The 16,835-nt window shown below is 46.0% G+C and overlaps 1 protein-coding gene across 3 annotated transcripts in view; it reads left to right on the forward strand.

Annotated features, from left to right (window-relative positions):
- Positions 1-2,298: 2,298 nt before the first annotated feature.
- UBE3C (ubiquitin protein ligase E3C) overlaps positions 2,299-16,835 on the forward strand; it is a 418,441-nt gene continuing 403,904 nt past the window's right edge. The window contains exons 1-2 of one of the 3 annotated variants that reach the window (XM_063921903.1): positions 2,299-2,397; positions 14,453-14,565. In XM_063921903.1, coding sequence (XP_063777973.1) covers positions 14,500-14,565 — 66 coding nt within the window. In that variant the 5' untranslated portion in view covers positions 2,299-2,397; positions 14,453-14,499. The other 2 variants (XM_063921902.1, XM_063921904.1) reach the window with 2 other exon arrangements.

Here is a 16,835-nt window from a genome sequence, read left to right on the forward strand (position 1 = left end):
TGTAATATTTCTTTCTAAATTTCTCAATAAGAAATTTTTGGCCATGGGGTGCCGTGAAAAAAATTCTGATATTCTAGGGTGCCGTGATTTAAAAAAGTTTGGAAACCACTGAGCTAATGGATAAAACCATGTGCAGTGCAGGTGGGGCAGATATAACATGTGCAGAGAGAGCTAGATTTGGGTGGGGTGTGATCAAACTGAAATCTAAATTGCAGTGTAAAAATAAAGCAGCCAGTATTTACCCTGCACAGAAACAAAATAACCCACCCAAATCTAACTCTCTCTGCACATGTCATATCTGCCCCCCCTGCAGTGCACATGGTTTTGCCCATAAGCTAACAAATTTGCTAATGCGATCAGGTCTAAATTAGGCCCTTAGTCTCCTTCTAACAAAATATATCACTTTGTCTTCATTATTTTGTGCCTGATTATATTTCCTAAAACCATCTTTTTTGCTTTCACAATATTTGCTACTTCTTTCACAAACCACACTGGCTTCCTTCTCCTTGTGTTTTTCCTAACACTTTTGATACAAAGGGCTGTTGCCTTTATTAATGCACTTTTTAATGTTTCCCACCTCTCCTGCACTGCTTCCAAGTTCCTCCACTCTGTCAAAGAATCGCTTACACATATTCCCATCCCTACAAAATCAGCCTTCCTAAAATCTAACACCTTTGTTTTTGTATGGGATGAGTCAGTCTGTCTTTATGCTGAACCATACTGCTTGATGATTACCAGAGGCGGATTGGCCATAGGGTTTACAGGGAAGATCCCCGGTGGGCCGGCGCACCCGTGGGGCCTGTTTAGTTTGAGGACATGTGGTGCTTTTTATAGACATACTGAATAAGATGCAAAATAATTTGCATATATGAAAATGACTTTGCCACTTAGCCTGTGATTGCAGATGATCTAGTGTATGCTCTGTCTTCTTGGCTGACATATAAGATTGAGTGAATAGTGATTGGGATACACGGTTGGTGTAATAAGCAAGAAAATATATCTTTCTAAAGAATGATATAGTTTCCTAAATTCTGAAGGTATATCATATAATGTGCTCATAATTTGTGATTTTATTTATTTTTAACTTCCCCCTTGATGCTGGACATCCCCACTATCTGGAAAGTCTTGGGGGGAGGGTGCTGCTGCCATGGCCCATGGCTAGACCTTACACCTCTGGTGCTGCCCATGTGGGGCCACTAGTACAAATTTTTCCAGGGCCGCTTTTTGTTCCCAATCCGCCCCTGATGATTACTGGATCCCAGGTTTTCACCCACTTTTATGTCCGATATTCTGTCTCCATTTGTAAGTATTAAGTCTAATATTGCGTCTTTCCGAGTGGGTTCCCTCACCAATTGGTGGAGGGATGCTCCCTGAAGAGAATTTAACATTTCCCTATCTCACTGCCTGAGCCCTAGGGGGAGATTTACTAAAGCTTCTAAAAATGAATTGAGGTGATGTTACCCATAGCAACCAAATTCTATAATTTCTCTATTGCATCCTAGAAAATGATAGAGTTGGTGGTAAAGTTACTAAAGCGGCTAAAAATTAAAAGAGGTGATGGTGTACATAGCAACCAACCAGATTATGTCTGTGTCCGCAGCGGGCCATGGGGCTGGTGAAGCCCGCAATGGTGCGGCCAGTGTTAAACGGTAAGTCTGCGCTGGCTTTCATGCAGCTGGCTCCAGGACAGTGAGTAACAGCGTTTCAGGCAGCTGAGGCATGGCTGCGTCATCTTCTTTCTGCATGGCCGCACTGTCTCCCGGCGATGGAGGAGATGCCACCTCTGATCAGGGGAACTGACTCCAATGTCTCTGGCAGTTGGGTCCCTGAACCATATACAGCAACAGGAGTCACAGACTCACAATGGTTGATCCACAGTGCACACCACTATATACTGCAATAGGACCTAGACAAAATTATGTAAGCGGAGTGCTTACCTATAGACATAGCATCTTACACATATACACACTGATGTAAACACAGAGCACAGACGCCTGTATACAGTATACAGATGTAGCCCTACTCATTTTTGCTGCGATACAGCATAATGCAATACGGCTTGCTGCATAGAATGCCAGACTGCAGCTAATTAATCAGTGCCAACGAATGGAGCGATCGCCAGCTCCGAATAGTCACAGCCCGGCGCAGGATGCAGCATGCCGGAAGAGCAGGGCTAGCGGCTACATCTGTACTCCGTCCACCAACCCGAACCATTCAATTGTGTTTCTTTCTGTCTCTGTGTTGTTGTTTTCATTACGAAGCTTTATTAATCAGAAACATAATGACAATCTTCTGTATAGCCTGTCAGGAACGTCATCACGCAGCAAGTAGACACGTAACTGACAAGCCACTCTGCCAACCACAGGCAGCGGCTGCATGCCGGCTGTGGCCAGTCAGGTGAGCGCATGCAAGCGGGTTACTGGGGGCGGGACTTCCGTTGTCAAGGCAAATGTCCGGAGCAGCTCCTGTTGTTGCTGCTGGTGGTACCCGGCGGTCCCAGGTAATGAGCCGCCTGTCACCGGTCAGGGGAGAGAGAGCCGGCGCTGAGGGCAGGGTACAGTCACAAGCTGGGGTGCGGGCGCCTTTCCGGCATGAGTCCTATGTGGACATGTCGCAGCCTGTGACCCTTCCTTGTGTCACACACTATCGCTACTGCTGAGTCATAAAATGTGACAGGGGCCCCAGAGTTGTTGCTATTCAAAGGAAGTTGCCCTTGCTGATGATGTCATCCAGGTGACGTCACTTGTATTCAACCCTTTGTACTCTTGCATTACCCGCGACCTCACTGGGTATAGGGGATGTCTCGCATTAGCTCATACTCATTCTACCTATGTAAACCTTGGCTTATATAGTGACGTCTTTGGGTGGATGTGATGTCACCTTAGCTAGAGGTGGTGTCACTTTTTTTGACCAATTTACTTAATTGCATTATAGATGGTGACAGCGCTGCTGGCTTTACTGATATTGTTGCCATTTTATTGAGTGTCATGTGTATCCAGGTTTATCATGCTGGTGTTTAAGTACTTCAGTATAATAATATTTTATTTCTAAGACCACACAAAGGTATAGCCCACCATGTCCTACTTCCCAATGTCACACCTACTTCCCAATGTCACAGGGGTAGAAATAAATGACCTGAAGGACTGATTCTAGTGTTGCACCCCCTCTCCCACTGGGCATCTATAGTAATGGGAGTCTATCGGAACTATTCAATTGTTGCTCCGATCAGACACACATTAGCATTTTACATGGCTGACTGCTCTGGGTTTAGCCACGCACTCATCTAAAGTTGCCATTTGGACATCTAAAAGTCCCGGTTTGGCTGCTTTAAGCGCCCAAATTATGGACTTTAAACCCATTTTTTCTTGCATTTCCGGAGGTTGCGAGAAATAAAAAGTGTCTGCCGTGGGTAATGGGTGTCTATTGGAGCAACAATTGAATAGCTCCGCTAGATGCACATTCCTTTAGACGGGCAGCAGGTGGTGTGCACCATAATTGAATCATCCCTGAAGGGTCCTATTGTTGCTACTGACTTCTGAACGAATCCTATTGATTAAGTAATGTGTCCACCACATCTGCCAGCAGGTTATATAACATCTCACATTGGCTGTTGTGTAAGAGTGCCAATAAAATATATTTATTGCTTTATTTAACTGCCTTATTTGTCTTGGGGCCTATACATTATCATTTAATTGGGGCGAATCCCATTTCTGCATGTGCCTGGGTCAGGGGATTGACAAAATCCAACATGTTGGACAGTTTCAATTCTCCAATTCCTACTTAGAAATTACATGCAAGTCTGGGATTTTTATGTTCTATTTTGCTGATCGTTCGAAAAATTGCTTATCATTGTAATCCGCCGATTGGCGAATCAGATTACTGATGACCGATATTGATGTGTGAGCTGCATAAGCCTCAACTTAAACCATGTTCCTTGGTAATGGGTACTTTCCCCAAATCTGGCCCTCTATAGATTTTAGTACAGGTTGAGTATCCCATATCCAAATATTCCGAAATACGGACTTTTTTGAGTGAGCGTGAGATAGTGAAACCTTTGTTTTTTGATGACTCAATGTACACAAACTTTGTTTAATACACAAAGTTATTAAAAATATTGTATTAAATGACCTTCAGGCTGTGCGTATAAGGTGTATATGAAACATAAATTAATTGTGTGAATGTAGACACACTTTGTTTAATGCACAAAGTTATACAAAATATTGTCTAAAATTACCTTAAGGCTGTGTGTATAAGGTGTATATGAAACATAAATGCATTCTGTGCTTAGACTTAGGTCCCATCGCCATGATATCTCATTATGGTATGCAATTATTCCAAAATACGGAAAAATCCGATATCCAAAATACCTCTGATCCCAAGCATTTTGGATAAGGGATACTCAACCTGTATATTGTTTGCCATTTTTAGGATCAGCCCTTACTGTACCTACTGTGGTGGACAGCCAGGTTGAGAGGTAGGTCTCTTTGCCTGAAATGGAGCTATAGATGTTGATCTTTCACACTTAAGGGTACATTTAACAGGTTATAACAGTAATCTTAAATGGTGCTCCTATCTGTCATTTTTCAAACACATGACAGTTTGGAGCTGATTGCTCGGAGCACTGTTTAAAATTATTAATGAGTGTAACTAGAATATCACTACTTGTTACATCTGCCCCTTGGTGTGTGTGTGTGTGTGTGGGGGGGATGGGACGACGACGACTATTTATTAAAGCTTGAAAAGAGATAACATTTTGAGAGATGAAGTACCAGCCAATCAGCTCCTAACTGTAATTTTTCAAACACAGCCTTAAAATGTAAAGTAGAAGCTGATTGGCTGGTCCTTTATCTCTCACAGTTTTGTCTCTATCCAAGCTTTGATAAATACCCCCATTGGAGTTAATTATTTTAGTTTTGTGCAGATATTTGTTTAACTATAAGCTGAAAGCACTCTCAGTTTCACTTTACAAGAATCTGCATCTAATCAACAGTGCAAGTTTGACAGGGACTTTTAATGATGATAACTTTTTTTAAAAATTTATTTTAAAGGAAAGTGATTATGCTCATTTAGGAATTACTTTTTTACATTCAGAACACAGTTCCCTCTGCACCATTTGTCACATTGCTTACTGTATGTGGCTTTTCTGCATTGGTTCACATTCTAGAAGTGGCTGTATATCGTCAGCCTAATTCCAGGCACATGAATAACTGTATGATAGGTTACTTTTTGATAGCCTGTGATTAGCATAATTGCATGGCTTCATATGTAATGTAAACACAAGGAAAGTAGGAGAAAAGTACTTTGGGTTAGGGGCACACTCTCAGACCCAATAACTGTGATAGGTTAAAAATTAACTTAAGTAGCAATTAAAATGTACTTGTACTATAGCGGCATAAGTAACAGGAACACTTATAAAGGGAAGTGGTTAAAATACAGCTAGTCGGGATCCCGGCGACACAGACTATACTCCCTCTGTGGGTGTCCACGACACTCATAAGGGTCAGTTCTATTCAGCGACAGTTGAATAGCGCCGGGAGTTAGCTCCCGGCACTATTCAATACATCGCCTAGTGACACCAATTGTTGGGAATTCTTCTCTCACCCCCAGGGGATGAGAGAGGAAAACCGACAAAAATGCTGCCGCAAGGCTGATTCTGTCGGGAATCAGCATCGCGGCGGGGAGTTAAATCGGAGGATGCCCGTTCTCCCGACAATTCAACCTGTTAAGTCGGCGAGACCGGCCCTTCGCCGATTTAACATGAGCTGAATTGAATAGCGACGGGAGCTGACTCAACTGTCGCTGAATAGAATTATCCCCATTGAGGGAGAATATAACCTGTGGCGAGCCCGCAAGGGGCTTTCTAACACTCGCCCCGCTGACAGCATACCGGGTGGCCAGGATGATGCTGTCGGTATACCGACGGACAGTATCCCGCTGCCGGTAATTCATACTGAACCCCTTATAAATAATTGTACAAATGCACATATAATAATTATCTTGGAGAATAATTATTTCTCCTTATATCCATTCAGTCCAAAGTAAAATGTAGTAATAACTGTCATGCAAGAGGCTACAAAGAACAGTCACAAAAGAACAGTGATCACTTATGAAGAACAAGTGATGTGTTCTAAAAGGGCGAATTCAATTGTTTTATGGGCGGCACTAACTAATGGTGCCTGACAGAGCAATTCTCTTTTCTCTAACGTCCTAAGTGGATGCTGGGGACTCCGTCAGGACCATGGGGATTAGCGGCTCCGCAGGAGACAGGGCACAAAACTAAAGCTTTAGGATCAGGTGGTGTGTACTGGCTCCTCCCCCTATGACCCTCCTCCAAGCCTTAGTTAGGTTTTTGTGCCCGTCCGAGCAGGGTGCAATCTAGGTGGCTCTCTTAAGGAGCTGCTTAGAAAAAGTTTTTAGGTTTATTATTTTCAGTGAGTCCTGCTGGCAACAGGCTCACTGCATCGAGGGACTTAGGGGAGAGAAGTTCAACTCACCTGCGTGCAGGATGGATTGGCTTCTTAGGCTACTGGACACCATTAGCTCCAGAGGGAGTCGGAACACAGGTCTCACCCTGGGGTTCGTCCCGGAGCCGCGCCGCCGACCCCCCTTGCAGATGCTGAAGATTGAAGGTCCAGAAACCGGCGGCAGAAGGCTCTTCAGTCTTCTTGAAGGTAGCGCACAGCACTGCAGCTGTGCGCCATTGTTTGTCACACACTTCTCACCAACGGTCACGGAGGGTGCAGGGCGCTGCTGGGGGCGCCCTGGGCAGCAATGTAAATACCTTTTATGGCTAAAAAATACATCACATATAGCCCTTGAGGCTATATGGATGTATTTAACCCCTGCCAGATATTACAAACTACGGGAGAAAAGCCCGCCGGAATAGGGGGCGGGGCTTATTCTCCTCAGCACACAGCGCCATTTTCCTGCTCAGCTCCGCTGTGAGGAAGGCTCCCAGGACTCTCCCCTGCACTGCACTACAGAAACAGGGTAAAACAGAGAGGGGGGGCACTTTTTATGGCGATATTTTATATATTTAAGCTGCTATAAGGATACAACACTTATATAAGGTTGTTCCCATATATATTATAGCGCTTGGGTGTGTGCTGGCAAACTCTCCCTCTGTCTCCCCAAAGGGCTAGTGGGGTCCTGTCTTCGATAAGAGCATTCCCTGTGTGTCTGCTGTGTGTCGGTACGTGTGTGTCGACATGTATGAGGACGATGTTGGTGTGAAGGCAGAGCAATTGCCGGTAATGGTGATGTCACCCCCCAGGGAGTCGACACCGGAATGGATGGCTTTGTTTATGGAATTACGTGATAATGTCAGCACATTACAAAAATCAGTTGACGACATGAGACGGCCGGAAAACCAGTTGGTACCTGCCCAGGCTTCTCAGACACCGTCAGGGGCTGTAAAACGCCCTCTACTTCAGTCGGTCGACACAGACCCAGACACGGACACTGAATCTAGTGTCGACGGTGAAGAAACAAACGTATTTTCAAGTAGAGCCACACGTTATATGATCACGGCAATGAAGGAGGCTTTGCATATCTCTGATACTGCAAGTACCACAAAAAGGGATATTATGTGGGGGGTGAAAAAACTACCTGTAGTTTTCCTGAATCAGAGGAATTGAATGATGTATGTGATGAAGCGTGGGTTAACCCAGATAGAAAAGTGCTAATTTCAAAAAAGTTATTGGCATTATACCCTTTCCCGCCAGAGGTTAGGGCGCGCTGGGAAACACCCCCTAGGGTGGATAAGGCGCTCACACGCTTATCAAAACAAGTGGCGTTACCGTCTCCTGATACGGCCGCCCTCAAGGATCCAGCTGATAGGAGGCTGGAAACTACCCTAAAGAGTATATACACACATACTGGTGTTATACTGCGACCAGCCATCGCCTCAGCCTGGATGTGCAGTGCTGGGGTGGTCTGGTCGGATTCCCTGACTGAAAATATTGATACCCTGGATAGGGACAGTATTTTATTGACTATAGAGCAATTAAAGGATGCTTTTCTTTATATGCGAGATGCTCAGAGGGATATTTGCACTCTGGCATCGAGAGTAAGTGCGATGTCCATATCTGCCAGAAGAAGTTTATGGACGCGACAGTGGTCAGGTGATGCGGATTCCAAACGACATATGGAAGTATTGCCGTATAAAGGGGAAGAATTATTTGGCGTAGGTCTATCGGATCTGGTGGCCACGGCAACTGCCGGAAAATCCACCTTTTTACCTCAGACCCCCTCCCAACAGAAAAAGACACCGTCTTTTCAGCCGCAGTCCTTTCGGTCCTATAAGAACAAGAGGGCAAAAGGACAGTCATATCTGCCCCGGGGCAGAGGAAGGGGTAAGAGAGGGCAGCAAGCAGCCCCTGCCCAGGAACAGAAGCCCTCTCAGGGTTCTGCAAAGCCCTCAGCATGACGCTGGGGCTGTACAAGCGGACTCAGGAGCGGTGGGGGGTCGACTCAGGAATTTCAGCGCACAGTGGGCTTGCTCACAGGTGGACCCTTGGATCCTGCAGGTAGTATCTCAGGGTTACAGGTTGGAATTCGAGAAGTCTCCCCCTCGCCGGTTCCTAAAGTCTGCTTTGCCAACGTCTCCCTCAGACAGGGCGACGGTATTGGAAGCCATTCACAAGCTGTTTTCTCAGCAGGTGATAGTCAAGGTACCCCTCCTACAACAGGGAAAGGGGTATTACTCCACGCTATTGTGGTACCGAAGCCGGACGGCTCGGTAAGACTTATTCTAAATCTGAAATCTTTGAACCTGTACATACAAAAATTCAAGTTCAAGATGGAATCACTCAGAGCAGTGATAGCGAATCTGGAAGAAGGGGACTTTATGGTGTCCCTGGACATAAAGGATGCTTACCTGCATGTCCCAATTTGCCCTTCACATCAAGGGTACCTCAGGTTCGTAGTGCAAAACTGTCATTATCAGTTTCAGACGCTGCCGTTTGGATTGTCCACGGCACCTCGGGTCTTTACCAAGGTAATGGCCGAAATGATGATTCTTCTGCGAAGAAGAGGCGTATTAATTATCCCTTACTTGGACGATCTCCTGATAAGGGCAAGGTCCAGAGAACAGCTGGAGGACGGAGTAGCACTAACCCAAGTAGTGCTGCAACAACACGGGTGGATTCTGAATTTTCCAAAATCTCAGTTGACCCCGACAACACGTCTGCTGTTCCTGGGAATGATTCTGGACACGGTTCAGAAAAAGGTGTTTCTTCCGGAGGAGAAAGCCAAGGAGTTATCCGAACTTGTCAGGAACCTCCTAAAACCAGGAAAAGTGTCTGTGCATCAATGCACAAGAGTCCTGGGAAAGATGGTGGCTTCTTACGAAGCAATTCCATTCGGCAGATTCCACGCACGAACTTTTCAGTGGGATCTGCTGGACAAATGGTCCGGATCGCATCTGCAGATGCATCAGTGGATAACCTTATCGCCACTGACAAGGGTGTCTCTTCTGTGGTGGTTGCAGAGTGCTCATCTGTTAGAGGCCCGCAGATTCGGCATACAGGACTGGGTCCTGGTGACCACGGATGCCAGTCTGAGAGGCTGGGGAGCGGTCACACAGGGAAGAAACTTCCAGGGAGTATGGTCAAGCCTGGAGATGTCTCTTCATATAAATATACTGGAGCTAAGAGCAATTTACAATGCTCTAAGCCTGGCAAAACCCCTGCTTCAGGGTCAGCCGGTGTTGATCCAGTCGGACAACATCACGGCAGTCGCCCACGTAAACAGACAGGGCGGCACAAGAAGCAGGAGAGCAATGGCAGAAGCTGCAAGGATTCTTCGCTGGGCGGAAGATCATGTGATAGCACTGTCAGCAGTGTTCATTCCGGGAGTAGACAACTGGGAAGCAGACTTCCTCAGCAGACACGATCTACACCCGGGAGAGTGGGGACTTCATCCAGAAGTCTTCCACATGATTGTGAACCGTTGGAAAAAACCAAAGGTGGATATGATGGCGTCTCGCCTCAACAAAAAACTGGACAGGTATTGCGCCAGGTCAAGAGACCCTCAGGCAATAGCTGTGGACGCTCTGGTAACACCGTGGGTGTACCAGTCAGTGTATGTGTTTCCTCCTCTGCCTCTCATACCCAAAGTACTGAGAATTATACGGCAAAGGGGAGTAAGAACGATACTCGTGGCTCCGGATTGGCCAAGAAGAACTTGGTACCCGGAACTTCAGGAGATGCTCACGGAAAATCCGTGGCCTCTACCTCTAAGACGGGACCTGATTCAGCAGGGACCGTGTCTATTCCAAGACTTACCGCGGGTGCGTTTGACGGCATGGCGGTTGAACGCCGAATTCTAAAGGAAAAAGGCATTCCAGAAGAGGTCATTCCTACACTGGTTAAAGCCAGGAAGGAGGTGACTGCACAACATTATCACCGCATTTGGAGAAAATATGTTGCGTGGTGTGAGGCCAGGAAGGCCCCCACGGAGGAATTTCAACTGGGTCGATTCCTACATTTCCTGCAAACAGGATTGTCTATGGGCCTCAAATTGGGGTCCATTAAGGTTCAAATTTCGGCCCTGTCGATTTTCTTCCAGAAAGAATTGGCTTCAGTTCCTGAAGTCCAGACTTTTGTAAAAGGAGTACTACATATACAGCCCCCGGTTGTGCCCCCAGTGGCTCCGTGGGACCTGAATGTAGTTTTGGATTTTCTCAAATCCCATTGGTTTGAGCCACTCAAATCGGTGGATTTGAAATATCTTACATGGAAAGTAACCATGCTACTGGCCCTGGCTTCAGCCAGGAGAGTATCAGAATTGGCGGCTTTATCGTATAAGAGCCCATATCTGATTTTCCATTCGGACAGGGCAGAACTGCGGACGCGTCCTCAGTTTCTGCCTAAGGTGGTGTCAGCGTTTCACCTGAACCAGCCTATTGTGGTGCCTGCGGCTACTAGCGATTTGGAAGATTCCAAGTTGCTGGACGTTGTCAGGGCATTGAAAATATACATTTCAAGGACGGCTGGAGTCAGAAAATCTGACTCGCTGTTTATACTGTATGCACCCAACAAGCTGGGTGCTCCTGCTTCTAAGCAGACGATTGCTCGTTGGATTTGTAGCACAATTCAACTTGCACATTCTGTGGCAGGCCTGCCACAGCCTAAATCTGTCAAGGCCCATTCCACAAGGAAGGTGGGCTCATCCTGGGCGGCTGCCCGAGGGGTCTCGGCATTACAACTCTGCCGAGCAGCTACGTGGTCGGGGGAGAACACGTTTGTAAAATTCTACAAATTTGATACCCTGGCTAAAGAGGACCTGGAGTTTTCTCATTCGTGCTGCAGAGTCATCCGCACTCTCCCGCCCGTTTGGGAGCTTTGGTATAATCCCCATGGTCCTGACGGAGTCCCCAGCATCCACTTAGGACGTTAGAGAAAATAAGATTTTACTTACCGATAAATCTATTTCTCGTAGTCCGTAGTGGATGCTGGGCGCCCATCCCAAGTGCGGATTGTCTGCAATACTTGTACATAGTTATTGTTACAAAAAAATCGGGTTGTTATTTGTTGTGAGCCGTCTGTTCAGAGGCTCCTACGTTTGTCATACTGTTAACTGGGTTTAGATCACAAGTTATACGGTGTGATTGGTGTGGCTGGTATGAGTCTTACCCGGGATTCAATATCCTTCCTTATTGTGTACGCTCGTCCGGGCACAGTATCCTAACTGAGGCTTGGAGGAGGGTCATAGGGGGAGGAGCCAGTACACACCACCTGATCCTAAAGCTTTAGTTTTGTGCCCTGTCTCCTGCGGAGCCGCTAATCCCCATGGTCCTGACGGAGTCCCCAGCATCCACTACGGACTACGAGAAATAGATTTATCGGTAAGTAAAATCTTATTGTTCCTGTCTCCATTAAATATTGCACGTACAGTGGCTAAAGTACTGGCTGCGACATGGAAAGTGCTGTTTTGGCATCTAATCGGGGCACACTTTGCACATTTCTGCTTGCCATCTCAGGAGGCTGGAAGCAAAAATGACGGAGCCGGCGGCACTCGTGCCTAAATAGAGCAACAATTGCATCGCTCCCAGTGTCTCGGGTACAATACCATACGGATGAGTCATCGCTCCCAGTGTCTCGGGTACAATACCATACGGATGAGTCATCGCTCCCAGTGTCTCGGGTACAATACCATACGGATGAGTCTCAATCACTTATGCAGAGTGACATTATCTTTTACAGTCACCAGACCTACAGCCTGTTGTAATCATAATCAAATCAAAACTGTTCCTGTAGTGACTGCATCAATCGGTACTATGAGCAGGAAAGTAATGAAAAGTCCCATTTATATCATGAATGCAATAGAGGGAGCAAAATATAATTGTTCTTGTGCACGACACTGCTGTTTAAGACAGATGTGTTGTGTTTTAGCATGTTGTATGTATTGCCCAAAATGTTGGCTTTTTTTTTTTTTGTGTGAAAATGTGTATTTATTTATAGAGTTTAATAACAGGTTAATTGTAGGTTATGGGTACATAATGACATAACGGGCTGATCTAATTGTGGCGCGTGCCCTTTGGTGGACCTCTGTAGGAATGAGCGTCTATCGGAGCTAGTTTCTTCGATCAGATGCCAATTAGCCACGGCAGTCACGTTTGTTCTCGCAGCCTCCGGAGGTGCGAGAAAAAAAAGTGTTCGAAAGTACATAGTTTGGCCACCCAAACGTGGACTTTGGACACCCAATCAAGCTCTTTAGACTGGTTTAGCCTCTCTGTATGGCTAAACCTGGAGCTGTCAGCCGGGTAAAATACTAATGGGCATTTGATCGGCGCAACAGTTGAATAGCTGCAATAGATGCTCTTTAGTATGGACACCCAGCAGGGGCGCGTGCCACAAGGGAATCTGCCCCATCTTGTAAGAATGCCATTGCCATCAAAGTTGAACAATCTGCATAATCACTAATAGATTTTGAATGTGTGGTCCTAGTTTTCTTGGGTTGTATGGGTGCTAATGTCTTGTAATAGTGACCTGGAACATGCCTAGTGATATGATGTAAACACCTTTAAACCTAAAATGCATAGTTTCCTTCGCTTGAGAGACATACTGTGCCTTACTCTGAATCGGGCCTATGTCTCTGGACGTGTGCAAACAGCAGGTTTATGCATACATCACTTGCGTAGATGCAAATTTCCATATCTTTGCTTATGTCCATCCAGTTCTGAGTTGGACAGAAGTTGGCCATATCTATTTTCCATTCAATTTGGTGTTCAGGTTGGCAACAATGCCAGTGCACGGAATTGTCCAGACTGGTGGAAGGGTCATCAGGGTGTATCTTAAGCTCCATGCCAGTTGTGTGTACATGGAAGGGAGCCTGTTTCTTACTTATCTCTTGCACGTGCCAATACCAATGATGACTATCGCAGTAGGTGGTGTAAAATCATTGTGCTGCACAGCTTCCTGCTTGTAGTCATGCCAACACCCTATATTAGCCCTATGTATTGTCAAACTGACATAAGCTAGTAATTCATGTTTTGTAGCTTCCCGCACCTACAGCCACTTTTCATGTGACTCAGATCAGACCTATATGTGGTGATTCAATTGTTTACCCGGCGGCTGTTACTAGTGAGCGCTCGCAAGCAGTGGGGGGGGGGGATACGTTTCTGCTTGCAGTTTCCTGAGGTGGCGATCAGAAATGTACGAATACTACTGCCACCGTCGCACTAAACAGGACTTCAGATGACTTTAGCCGCTATATGCGGCTAAATCCAGCCTATTTGGGCATAGTAATTAATGAGTGCCCAAAATCACTGAGTTGCTCAGTCAGGTTCCCATTAATTCTCTCTTAAACAATTGAATTTCCCCCATAATATCTAATATAGATCTAGTAATGCAGTAAATTCAGCACCACTTGTTTGTAGACACACACTATGATGTGAGAGCACCATGTGCTTATCTATATGTTACACTGAAGACTGTTATGTGTATCTTCTCTCTGATGCCGTGTAACATGTTAGCAGCTCTCCTGCTGGTTGTTAAGGGCAATGTAATTCCACACTTCACAGGTTTTTGCTTTGTTTGGCAGTACGGATGGTGTAATGGTTAGCATTACTGCCTCACAGCACTGAGGTCATGGGTTCGACTCCCACCATGACCCTAACTGTGCGGAGTTGGTATATTCTCCCCGTACTTGCGTGGGTTTCCTCCGGGTACTCCGGTTTCCTCCCACACTCCAAAAATATACTAGTAGGTTAATTGGATCCCAACAAAATTAACCCTAGTGTGAATGTGTGTACAGGTAATAGGGAATATAGATTGTAAGCTCCACTGGGGCAGGGACTGATGTGAATGGGCAAATATTCTCTGTAAAGTGCTGCGGAATATGTGTGCACTATATAAATAACTGGTATTAATAAATAATTGTTACAATTAATATTTTTGTTGCCTGTGTGGCTGATAAAGACTTGATTATATTTATTTTCTCTTTTCAGTGACCAACCAGAATCGCCATTTGGTCTAGATGGGATAAACTGTAGCCATGTTCAGCTTTGAGGGTGACTTTAAAACCAGGCCAAAGGTGTCACTGGGAGGAGCAAGCAGAAAGGTAAGTAGAATTACTACTGTATCTTCTGTTGTGCGTGTAACCAGGGATGATTAGATGCTTGATAAGGACAGAACATTGTGGGAATCCAGCAGATCCCATCATGTCAGAGGCTGGCCATGTATGATCAGTGTTGGCTAACGAATTAAACAAAAACATGCGCTTTTAGTTCATGTGAGATGAATAATGCGACATGCTAACACAGGTATAATTTACAATTGCACATTATCACTGTCATTTTATATAGCGCCTGCATCTGGCGTTCCCAACTTTAGTCCTCAAGGTACACTAACTGTCCAGGTTTTAGTGATATCCATACTTGAGTACAGGTGGTTTAATTAGTACCTCTGTTATTTTGTTTCAACCATCTGTGCTAAAGCGTGGATGTAACTAAAACCTGCACTGTTATAGGCCCTGCACACTGGGCGATATTAGTGAAAGATATGAACAATCTCGTTCATTAATGAACGAGATACCGTTCATATCTTTCAGTGTGGAGACACCAGCGATGAACGATAATGCAGCCCTGCGCTTGTTTATCGCTAGTGGCCCGTCGCTTGTGCATGCAGGCCAATATGGACGATCTCGTCCATATTTGCCTGCACTGCTATGGAGCCGGGTGACGTGAGGAGTGAAGAAACTTCACTCCCCCCCCCGCTGCCGGGTCGGCCGTATTCGCCGTCGGGCAGCTCGGCGGCGAATTGCGCAGTGTGTAGGGCCCATTAGTGTTTCTTGAAGACCGAGTTTGGTAATGCCTGGCCTACATATATACATAACAGGTGTAATTATTATTAACAGTTTCTTATATAGCGCAGCATATTCCGTTGCGCTTTACAATTAGAACAACAGTAATAGAACAAAACTGGGTAAAAACAGACAGACATAGAGGTAGGAAGGCCCTGCTCGCAAGCTTACAATCTATGGGGAAATAGGCATTGATACACAAGGATAGATGCTACCTATTGCATCATAGTAACATAGTATTTGAGGTTGAAAAGAGGCAAAATGCCCATCGTGTTCAACCTGTTTATTGTATTAAGTTGAGTTGATTTTAATGTATCTGCAGAAGATGTTTTATGTTGAATCACGTTACACCCGGATTAACAACTTCAGTATTTTAAGTGTTATAGCCTAGGATATCCTTTTCAATCAGAAATTCATCTAATCCCCTTTTCTCTAACGTCCTAGTGGATGCTGGGGACTCTGTAAGGACCATGGGGAATAGACGGGCTCCGCAGGAGACATGGGCACTTTAAGAAAGAATTTAGATTCTGGTGTGCTCTGGCTCCTCCCTCTATGTCCCTCCTCCAGACCTCAGTTTGAGTCTGTGCCCGGATGAGCTGGGTGCTTTTCAGTGAGCTCTCCTGAGCTTGCAGTGAGAAAGTATTTTTTTAGGTTTTTTATTTTCAGGGAGCAACAGACTCCCTGCATCGTGGGACAGAGGGGAGAGAAGCAGCCCTACTCTCTGAAGCTAGGTCCTGCTTCTTAGGCTACTGGACACCATTAGCTCCAGAGGGATCGTACACAGGATCTCACCCTCGTCGTCCGATCCTAGAGCCGCGCCGCCGTCCCCCTCGCAGAGCCGGAAGACAGAAGCCGGGTGAGTATGAGAAGCAAGAAGACTTCGAAATCGGCGGCAGAAGACTCCGGTCTTCACTGAAGTAACGCACAGCACTGCAGCTGTGCGCCATTGCTCCCACACACCTCACATACTCCGGTCACTGTAAGGGTGCAGGGCGCAGGGGGGGGCGCCCTGGGCAGCATTTGGACCTCTTTTTGGCAAAAGTGAACATATATACAGTTGGGCACTGTATATATGTAGGAGCCCCCGCCAAGAAAATACATATTTAAGCAGGACAGAAGCCCGCCGTCGAGGGGGCGGGGCTTCTTCCTCAGCACTCACCAGCGCCATTTTTTCTCCACCGCTCCGCTGAGAGGAAGCTCCCCAGGCTCTCCCCTGCAGATACACGGTAGAAGAGGGTAAAAAGAGAGGGGGGGCACATAATTAGGCGCAAAAATTAATATAACAGCAGCTATTGGGTTAACATTAAGTTACTGTGTTATTCCTGGGTTGATAGCGCTGGGGTGTGTGCTGGCATACTCTCTATCTGTCTCTCCAAAGGGCCTTGTGGGGGAACTGTCTTCAAAAAGGGCATTCCCTGTGTGTGTGGTGTGTCGGTACGCTTGTGTCGACATGTTTGACGAGGAAGGCTATGTGGAAGCAGAGCGGGAGCAAATGAATGTGGTGTCTCCGCCGACGGCGCCGACACCTG

Source organism: Pseudophryne corroboree, chromosome 5 (genome assembly GCF_028390025.1).
Source record: "Pseudophryne corroboree isolate aPseCor3 chromosome 5, aPseCor3.hap2, whole genome shotgun sequence".
NCBI lineage: Eukaryota > Metazoa > Chordata > Amphibia > Anura > Myobatrachidae > Pseudophryne > Pseudophryne corroboree.